Source organism: Salvelinus fontinalis, chromosome 2 (genome assembly GCF_029448725.1).
Source record: "Salvelinus fontinalis isolate EN_2023a chromosome 2, ASM2944872v1, whole genome shotgun sequence".
NCBI lineage: Eukaryota > Metazoa > Chordata > Actinopteri > Salmoniformes > Salmonidae > Salvelinus > Salvelinus fontinalis.
This window is the reverse complement of record NC_074666.1, coordinates 28,751,335-28,762,411: the sequence shown is the minus strand read 5'-3', so window position 1 is coordinate 28,762,411 and position 11,077 is coordinate 28,751,335. Positions and strand designations below refer to the sequence as shown.

Below are 11,077 nucleotides of genomic sequence, written 5' to 3'. Positions count from 1 at the left end.
CTGTTTTCATTGATCACACCTTTGATGACACATTGGATAGATATTATGGAAATTATAGATTTACTGTCAATTTTGTTGGGCAATGTAAATGTATTGACTAATGGGCTCCTGAGTGGCGCAGTGGTCAAAGGCACTGCATCTCAGTGCAAGATGCATCACTACAGTACCTGGTTTGAATCCAGCCTGTATCACATCTGGCTATGATTGGGAGTCCCATAGGACAGTGCACAATTGGCCCAATGTTGTCCAGGTTTGGCTGGGTAGGCCATCATTGTAAATAAGAATTTGTTCTTAACTGATTTGCCTGGTTAAAACAATTTGAAGAATGTGTAATTTACAGTACTAGCATATTTCAGCACTTCTAAGGAAACACATTATGTTGTGTATTGGTTTAATCACCAAAACCATTCATTACATTTCACAATAAACTTATGTTGAATCAATTGTTGAGTGGTGAGAGGTGTTTACAATCCAAATGAATGACAGATTTTGAATGAAAGACTGGCTGCCTTACAAGTGTAACCAGTTTGGAGTTTTATACTAAAAGTTGTGAAAATGTACCACGTACTTGTGAAAATAGTACCAAAGCGATAAAAAAAAAGGTTGTTATTTTTACTTCAACACCGCCACCTATCGGGAGTGCTGGACAATAAACGTTATATATACGCCTTATATACGCTTTTATATGACGTACTAATGTCTACGTAATCATTAATCGACAAGCTAGCAGCATATAAAGCAAAACGTTTTTTTTTCTTTTTAAGTTAAAGCAAAACGTATTTTGTCTATTGACTTTTTGCTTACCCCGTTTGCCCAATTTCAAGTAGCTAACTTTAGGAACAATGCCGAAAGTCGTCTCACGAAGTGTTGTTTGTTCAGACACCCGAGATCGAGAGGAATACGATGACGGAGAAAAGCCTCTTCATGTTTATTATTGTCTGTGCGGGCAAATGGTGTTGGTTCTCGGTGAGTAACTAACTAGTTAGCAGTTATCTAGCTAGCCATAGTAGTTAGCAAACGTTGGCTAGCTCTAGTATTCAAAATGTGTATAGGAAGTTCTGTATTTGATCTATAGCTAGCTAGTTAATCAAGAATAACATGTCATAGAGAGAGCGCTAGCTACCTTTCAGGGTAAACGTGGCCCTAGGTAGGTAGGTAGCTAGCTAGGTAACTTAGCTGCTACCACCACCACCACAAATGTTAGCTTAGCACTAGCCAACAGTAGCTACCTCGGCCAATGTGTTACACAGGCTGATAAGAGTTCGGGAAGTTACATTGCGGATTTTCACAGTCAATTACCTAGACAGGAGAAAGCTTTCAAGTATTTCATCACACCACAGCCTTTAGTGCATCTATTTTCTTTGACCTCAAACCATCAGTATCACGCGCTGTTTACAGGGTGTAATGTTATTTCCCGTTAGTATTAAATAAGCAGACAATGTGTCGGGTTATTTATATTTACATTTAAGTCATTTAGCAGACGCTCTTATCCAGAGCGACTTACACATTGGTGCATTCACCTTATGATATCCATAGGATGCCTATTGCCCAGCTATAAAGTGGAGGTGAATAAGAATGTTGTTTCAGGCTTTTTATATTGTCTTGTTTAACCATAGAGAACTTATGGAAACTTATGGTTTCACAATATTGAGTTACCTTAGAGAAAATACAGCCTGTTTTTGCAGACTTGTCAAATGTTGTATTAGGACACGAAACTGACATGGCATCATGTTATTTCCCCTTGATTTTACAGACTGTCAACTGGAGAAACTACCGATGCGGCCACGAGACAAAGCAAGAGTAATAGATGCTGCCAAACATGCACATAAGTTCTGTAATGTAGAAGACGATGAGAATGTTTACATAAAAAGGTACTAAGAAATTCACTGCTCATCTTGGTCTACTATCTAAATATCATGCTGATGAGCCTTCCACACCACCCATCTATCATTATTCATCAGTTTGATCTCAAATGTGAAAATTGCTTTGTGGTATTTGGCAACTTAATTTCAGTTGGTAAATGTGTTACTGAAAAAATGCCCAAAATATGAAACGTATGCAGATTGGTATTGTTTCTTTCATCACAGGGCAGAGGGGATTGAAAGGCAGTATCGCAAGAAATGTGGAAAGTAAGTTTGATTTTTAGGTCTCACAGTTGAACTGTAGCCCAAATAGCCTACTCTTAATCAACTTTGAGACTAATATAATTGTTATATGCTGTAAAATTATTTATAACTATTGTTCAGTTACATTTTATGTAACCTTTTCTTCTCTCCTGCTCTTTGGTCCTCATCCAAAGCCTCTATGAACCGCTCCTCAGTTCTCAGCCACAATTATAAATATAACACACACAAAAAAATGGAAGAGTAAACTCAAGTGAACAGAAAAGAATACAAATGTTACATTTCAAAATGGACTGGCTGACCTGTCTTTTTTGTTCTGTGTCTTTCTGAACAGGTGTGGCCTACTTCTTTTCTATCAACACCAAATTAAGAATACTCCAGTTACATTCATCGTTGATGGAGCTGTTGTCAAGTTTGGCCTTGGGATTGGGAATACCAGTGTCTACAGTCAAAAGCCAGAGGCTCCTAAAAAAGTCAGGGTATGTGATACGTTTCCTCAGATTTTCAGTTTTGTAGTTAAACTAATAATTTGCATTCATTACACAGTAATAGTATATTGTTTTATTTTCTTCCCAATTTCGATCTTGTCTCATTGCTGCAACTCCCTAACAGATTCCGGAGAAGTGAAGGTGGAGTCATGCGTCCTCCGAAACATGACCCGCCTAACCGCACTCCTTAACACCCACCAGCTTAACCCGGAAGCCAGCCGCACCAATGTGTCGGAGAAAAAACTGCCCAACTGGCGACCAGGGTCAGCCTGCTGGCACCCGTCCCGCCACAGAGTCGCTAGTGCGCGACAAGCCAAGTAAAGCATCCCCAGCCAAGCCCTACCCTAACCCGGACGACACTGGGCCAATTGTGGGCCATCCTATGGGAGTCCCAGGCCACGGCCGGTTGGGAATGAACCTGGGTCTGTAGTAACGCTTCTAGCACTGCAATGCGGTACCTTAGATCGCTGCGCTACTCGGGAGGCTCAGTAATTGCTTTTTTATTACATGATTGGTCCGAAAAGTGTAAAGGCTTAGTGTGTAAAATTTGTCCATTGTGCTGTCAGTCAGTATTTCTGAGCAGACAAAAAGGACATGAAATCCCATTTATGTTCCCAGGCTGCATTAATAGCCCAACAGCTATAGGGAAATGAGGTAAAATCAGATACAAATGTTCCTTTCCTTGCGTTTAGAGTTTTTTTAAATTCATCTTTATACCAGGTAATGATGACAAAAAGGACCAAAGACATGGGGAAATTCAGCTCTGTCACTGTGTCTACCGTTGATGAGGAGGAAGAGGAAATTGAAGCGGTAGGTTTGCAGTTATGGTGTTTCTTGTGTTTGTGTTGAAGATTACATTTTGAATTGTTTAATTAAATCTTCAGCCTGAAGCCTAATCTTAAACCTGAAGATTATATGCAAGTAATTTTCCCAACCCTAAAATTATGTTGCTGGATGAACATGTGCTCAGAAACAGTAGAGATGATTATACAATACATATTATTGTTTGTTTCATCTTCAGAGAGAAATTGCTGACTCGTATGCCCAGAATGCTAAAGTGATTGAGAAGCAGTTGGAAAGGAAGGGGATGAGCAAGAAGAGACTACAAGAGCTGGTGAGGATTCCAATTCCATTCCTGTCAAGTGTTTGAGCTTTATCCTGATCCCAGTGTGTGATCGTAATAGGATTTCTGACTCAGTTACCCAGTGTACACAACCATACAACTGTTATGTATTGGTCATACACTTATGGTATACATGTAACATTTCAACCTGCAACTAGTGCCAAATATCAATTACATAAAGTGCATTCGGAAACTATTCAGACCCCTTGACTTTTTCTACATTTTGTTACGTTACAGCCTTATTCTAAAATGGATTATAAATAAAAAGTGTTACTCATCAATCTACACAATACCCCATAATGACAAAGTGAAAACAGGTTTGTTTAAAAAAAACAACGTATTTACATAAGTATTCAGACCCTTTACTACGAGACTCGAAAAGCTCAGGTGCATCCTGTTTCCATTGATCATCCTTGAGATGTTTCTACAACTTGATTGGAGTCCACCTGAGGTAAATTCAATTGATTGGACATGATTTGGAAAGGCACACACCTGTCTATATAAGGTCCCACAGTGGACAGTGCATGTCAGAGTAAAACTCAAGCAATGAGGTCAAAGGAATTGTCCGTAGAGCTCCGAGACAGGATTGCGTCGAGGCACAGATCTGGGGAAGGGTACCAAAAAATGTCTGCAGCATATAAGGTCCCCAAGAACAGTGGCCTCCATCATTCTTAAATGGAAGAAGTTTGGAACCACCGTGACTCTTCCTAGAGCTGGCCGCCCGGCCAAACTGAGCAATCTGGGGAGAAGGGCCTTGTTCAGGAGGGTGAACAAGAACCCGATGATAACGCTGACAGCTCCAGAGTTCCTCTGTGGAGATGGGAGAACCTTCCAGAAGGACAACCATCTCTGCAGCACTCCACCAATAAGGCCTTTATGGTAGAGTGGCCAGACAGAAGCCACTCCAAAGTAAAACGCACCTGACAGCCCGCTTGGAGTTTGGCAAAAGGCACCTGAAACAAGATTGGTCTGATGAAACCAATATTGAGCTCTTTGACCTGAATGCCAAGCGTCACGTCTGGAGAAAACCTGGCACCATCCCTACGGTGGAACATGTTGGTGGCAACATCATGCTGTGGGGGTGATTTTCAACGGCAGGGACTGTGAGACTAGTCAGGTTTGAGGGAAATATGATTGGCGCAAAGTACAGAGATCCTTGATGAAATCCTGCTCAGGACCTCAGACTGGGGCGAAGATTCACATTCCAACAGGACAACAACCCTAAGCACACAGTCAAGACAACGCAGGAGTAGCTTCGGGATAAGTCTCTGAAAGTCCTTGAGTGGCCCAGCCAGAGCCCGGACTTGAACCCGATCGAACATCTCTGGAGAGACCTGAAAATAGCTGTGCAGCGATACTCCCCATCCAACCTGACAGAGCTTGAGAGGATCTGCAGAGAAGAATGGGAGAAACTCCCCAAATACAGATGTGCCAAGCTTGACGCGTCATACCAAAGACTCAAGGCTAGAATCACTGCCTAAGGTCATTCAACAAAGTACTGAGTAAAGGATCTGAATACTTATGTACATGTGATATTTACGGTTTGATATATTATACATTTGCAAACATTTCTGAATCAGTTTTTGCCTTGTCATTATAGGGTAGTGTGTGGATTGAGGGGGAATTATTATTATTTTTTGTCCATTTTTGATTAGGGCTGTAACGAATCAAAGTGAAGGGGTCTGAATACTTTCTGAATGCACTCTACATACCAGCAGTAGCAAAGGAATAGAAATCCACAAATAAAATATACTTTTTAGAACGCTCCAAATCAAACTTTTTTTTTTAACCCAACTAGCCTGGTGTGTGCCCTCGCGAAACTTCCTGTATCACAATTTGGTTCTTATTCAAAGTTGACAACAATAGCAGAAACATTAGCCATACAAATCTTCTTCACGTCCTGTCAATGGATGTTTTTTGGATTATGATAAGGTAAGAAGCAATTCAAAGCGTTTTTTTTTTTTTCCCCTTTTCTCCCCAATTTTCGTGGTATCCAATCGCTAGTAATTACTATCTTGTCTCATCGCTACAACTCCCGTACGGGCTCGGGAGAGACGAAGGTCGAAAGCCATGCGTCCTCCGAAGCACAACCCAACCAAGCCGCACTGCTTCTTAACACAGCGCGCCTCCAACCCGGAAGCCAGCCGCACCAATGTGTCGGAGGAAACACCGTGCACCTGCCTGGCCCCCTCGGTTAGCGCGCCCGGCCCGCCACGAGTCGCTGGAGCGCGATGAGACAAGGATATCCCTACCGGCCAAACCCTCCCTAACCCGGACGACGCTAGGCCAATTGTGCGTCGCCCCACGGACCTCCCGGTCACGGCCGGCTGCGACAGAGCCTGGGCGCGAACCCAGAGAATTCGAAGCCATTCTAACCTTTTCTAAGCAGTGTCCTTAAAAAAAAGAAAAATACAAATAATTGCTAAAATATTATGTGTTCCTTTCAAAATCCCTACAGGCCCAATGCAACTTATGTCACCATCAAATCATTTCTGGGTAACATTTTTGTACCCTACTGTTATAGTTTTCCATTAAAAAATAAACAAATAGCTTGGCAGAGATTCCGAACTTTTTTGTTAATGGTTTATTTAAGCACTAAGACCCGAGGGGGTGTGGTATATGGCCAATATACCACAGCTACGGGCTGTTCTTAAGCACGGCGCAACGCAGAGTGCCTGGATACCGCCATTAGCCGTGGTATATTGGCCATATCACAAACCCCCGAGGTGCCTTATTGCTTTTATTAACGGATTACAAACGTAATTAGAGCAGTACAAAAATGTTTTGTTTTACCCGTAATATACCACGGCCAATCAGCATTCAGGGCTCAAACTGCCCAGTTTATAATAAAGCGTATACCGCCTGGTGATGTCACCAGCCAAGCCAAAACTCCACCCATGCAAAACCTGCTGATTAGAAAGTCCTGTGTATATTGTATTATCAGGAAATAACACGCATTAAATTTGTTTAGACTTTACAGTGTTAGTTTCATCAGCTGTTGTACAATATGATTCAAATCACAGGGAAAATATAATTGACTGCACTGGGCTTTTTTTAATATACAATTTAAAAAAGTATTTCTATCAACAGGCTGAACTGGAGGCAAAGACAACCAAGATGAAAGGCACCCTCATCGATAACCAGTTCAAATAGTGGGATGTGAGAGAAGCAGGACAGTTGTACATACTTTTTAACTCAAATGTACATAGAGATTTGCACTCTATGGCCCCTTTGAAATATATTATGAAGCATTTTGGCTGTTTTATATACTGTAAAAATGTATGTTGATTTAGAAATAAATGTGGAACAGTGACATACAGTAATGTTATTTTGAATTTGATTTGTCTATTCAGCTGAGAAATAAAATGTGCTTGAATTAAGTATTGATGATTGAAGTACTATCGCACTATATATGGAAACCACAGCAGGAAAAGTGGTTCTTATGGATTTAACAGGAATGCACACTTACATGAGATGAATTCCAATTTGTATTATTTTCTCACAACTGTTCTATAATGTGCATGTTTTGTGGATCCCAGGAAGAGTAGCTGCTGCACGTGCAGTAGCTAATATGGATCCTAATAAACTAAACTCCTTAGAGAAATTGCAGGTGAAGGTGCTGCTTTGTTTGAAACTTTTGATGGCCCCTTGCCAGGTAGAGTAGACTAGAGTAGCTTGCCTTTGACTGACCCAAACCTCTATCCATCTAGGACTCCATCGAGTTGCATGATATCATAGTGCCTTGCAAAAGTATTCATCCCCCGTGGCGTTTTTCCTATTTTGTTTTAGTACAACCTGTAGTTTAAATTGATATTTATTTGGATTTCATGTAATGGACATACACAAAATAGTCCAAATTGAAGTGAAATGAATTTAAGTGTCACATGATCTCAGTATATATACACCTGTCCTGAAAGGCCCCAGAGTCTGCAACACCACTAAGCAAGGGGCGCCATGAAGACGGAGAACTCCAACAGGTCAGGTACAAAGTTGTGAAGTACAGATCAGGGTTAGGTTATAAAAAAATCTGAAACTTTGAACATCCCACGGAGCACCATTAAATCCATTATTAAAAAATGGAAAGAATATGGCACCGCAACAAACCTGCCAAGAGAGAGCTGCCCACCAAAACTCATGGACCAGGCAAGACGGGCATTAATCAGAGGCAACAAAGAGATTGGAGTATCTGTCCATAGGACCACTTTAAGCCATACTCTCCACAGAGCTGGGCTTTATGGAAGAGTGGCCAGGAAAAAATCCATTGCTTAAAGAAAAGAATAAGCAAACAAGTTTAGTGTTCGCCAAAAGGCATGTGGGAGACTCCCCAAACATATGGAAGAAGGTACTCTGGTCAGATGAGACTAAAATGTAGCTATTTGGCAATCAAGGAAAATGCTATGTCTGGCACAAACCCAACACCTCTCATCACCCCGACGACAATGTTTTTCATTGGCAGGTACTGGGAAACTGGTCAGAATTGAAGGAACGATGGATGGCGCTAAATACAGGGAAATTCTTGAGGGAAACCTCTTTCAGTCTTCCAGAGATTTATGACTGGGACGGAGGATCACCTTCCAGCAGGACATGACCTTAAGCATACTGCTAGGGGAAACCATATGTCTTGGAATGGCCTAGTCAAAGCCCAGACCTCAATCCAATTGAGAATCTGTGGTATGACCTTAAAGATTGCTGTACACCAGCGGAACCCATCCAACTTGAAGGAGCTGGAGCAGTTTTGCCTTGAAGAATGGACAAAAATCCCAGTGGCTAGATGTGCCAAGCTTATAGAGACATACCCCAAGATACTTGCAGCTGTAATTTCTGCAAAAGGTGGCTCTACAAAGTATTGACTTTGGGGGGGTGAATAGTTATGCACGCTAAAGTTTTCTGTTTTTTTGTGTCTTATTTCTTGTTTGTTTCACAAGAAAAAATATTTGGGTCTTCAACGTGGTAGGCATGTTGTGTAAATCAAATGATACAAACCCACAAAAAAATCTATTTTAATTCCAGGTTGTAATGCAACAAAATAGGAAAAATGCCAAGGGGGGTGAATACTTTTGCATGTCACTGTATGCTGTGCAGTAGAAACCTGTTATCTTGCCTGCTGCTTACAGCAATGTCCAGAGAGAAATGCAGTGGTAGCAGCCTTATATCTATCTCCTGAAAAAATATATGCTTTTTAATAGTTTAATTTGATCAAAAAGGTTTTGATATGAATTGAAACTGCAAGAGAAAGTGGTGACTTGGGAGATGTCAGGTGGAATTCACTGAACTTTACCACACTCCCAGATCAATTGTTTTAGCGTCAAAATGCTATGAAAGGTTTTCACGAAGCATCTTACTGAGGCTGTACATTGAGACATCTGAGATCAAACGTGTCTATTAATGAGTGTAAGGCAAATACAACCATATTCCGCAGTTATGATTATACCAGGAGAAAGGCATGAATTTTAAGTACCCTCTATGCACGAGAGGAAACAGCCCTTGTTGAGCAGCATGTTAAGGGAAAAGGTTATCCCTACTCCAGCTGGTTTGGACTGGGACTCGCTTAAAAGGCAATGAGGATGTGAAGTTTAGGAAAGTCACTCATGTACAGGTAATGAGAGCTGAGGCAGGCAGATTTTCAATAAGTACATTTACATGCACACTAATAATTCGATAATAAATGGATTATGGCAGCAGGCAGATTATGCAATAGTCATGTAAACACATTACTCTGCTTGTCTTAATCGGCGTAAAGTCAAAATTGAAGTAAGCATACACCGAATAAAACACCTGGTTTTCTGAGCAATCTTTCGAATTATTAGGACATGTAAACACCTTAATCGGCGATCCAGCGTTGTATTTGTTCTGCGCATGTGCTAGTACGAGCTGAGCAAACCTCCCTCTTTAGTGCTAGCGGAGTGTGTTCATAACAACTGAATGTATGAGTAGTAGAAGTCGTTTTCACTTAACTTTATATGTCCAATTCAGAATCAAATATGCTTCCCAAAAAGAACATGTTTGCTTCTACACCTGCATTGCTTGCTGTTTGGGGTTTTAGGCTGGGTTTCTGTACAGCACTTTGAGATATCAGCTGATGTACGAAGGGCTATATAAATAAATTTGATTTGATTTGCTGTGGTAGAACGTTTATTTTGATTGGCTATTTTCTGCATTCATCAGAGTGCCATCAGTTAGCTTGATTTCAGATTTGTCCATGTAAACAGGATTATTAGGGAAAACGATCTTCTTGCAAAGCATGTACATGTTTTAATCAAACTATTTTATTAATCTATCAACAATAATCGCGTTATTGTGTGCATGTAACAATACTCAGGTTGTAAATAAAACTCAGGGATCAAGTCTAAATTACTACACTACACTAGCAGCTGTGTATTAATAAGGGGTTTATACCCTACATTTAATCAATCTTAGGTTTTTTGATTAATCATTGAAACCACTTAAAGTTGTCTGGCTGTGCAAACGAATGCAGTATGATAGGACTCAAAATAATTGCTCAAGGGTTAACCAGAGTATGGATGAAGGAAAAGTCACTGCACCCAATTAATGTACAAAATATTATGTTTTAGAGAATATTGTTTTTGAGGACAGATCTTATCCACTATTTACAGAACAACCACAGGCTAAGTCATAGACTGTATTGTATGCCAATTTACAGGATATAGTTACAGTACATGCATGAATTTACAGTAGGTCTACAACTATAAATATCCCCAAAGTATAACAAACCTAAAATGTTACAAAACGTGATTATAATTGACAAAATAATCAAACAATATATGTATATTGACAGATTAATAAACTTCTCTATTTTTTTTGTGCAAATGTGTGGATGTTGATGTTTTTTTGTTCAGTATGGGATAGGAGAGTTCTGGTAGCAGCCTGTTTTCATCGGTAGGATGTTCTCCAAGAGGAAATAGGAGTTTCTACACAGAGTAAAACTTGTTTATTGCCTGGCGATTGATGTACTAGAACAGATTAACCGTTTACAGAGCTCGATTGCCACCTGGTGGTGTACAGAAGCACATCCATCCATGTAATAAGAGCAATGTGTAGATCAGTATTTAACTAAAGCAGTAGCATACATGTTGTACAAATATGTGAAATAACTCAGTTTTTCCTAGAATAAATCATTATTCCAGCAATAATGAGTGCAAGAAGTGTCAGCTGTATAAGGAGGAACAGGGACATGTTGAAATAAGAACTGTGGTGTTCAATACTGACAAGCTGTCATCCTAACTTAATGGGGTATGTTAAATTGATCTGTTTTTATAGGACATGGGCTTGCTGAGGGGAGGAGAATGCATTATTGTCACCTTATAGCCACCGCAGCTGTAGTG

The 11,077-nt window shown here is 40.4% G+C and overlaps 1 protein-coding gene across 1 annotated transcript; it reads left to right on the top strand.

The window, feature by feature from the left end:
• The first annotated feature begins 701 nt into the window (after window positions 1-701).
• Window positions 702-7,114, top strand: steep1 (STING1 ER exit protein 1). The gene is made up of 7 exons (XM_055869727.1): window positions 702-966; window positions 1,754-1,871; window positions 2,088-2,129; window positions 2,458-2,602; window positions 3,332-3,421; window positions 3,633-3,725; window positions 6,825-7,114. The coding sequence occupies exons 1-7, from the start codon at window positions 843-845 to the stop codon at window positions 6,885-6,887; spliced, it is 675 nt and encodes a 224-aa protein (XP_055725702.1). The 5' UTR covers window positions 702-842; the 3' UTR covers window positions 6,888-7,114.
• Window positions 7,115-11,077: the final 3,963 nt, after the last annotated feature.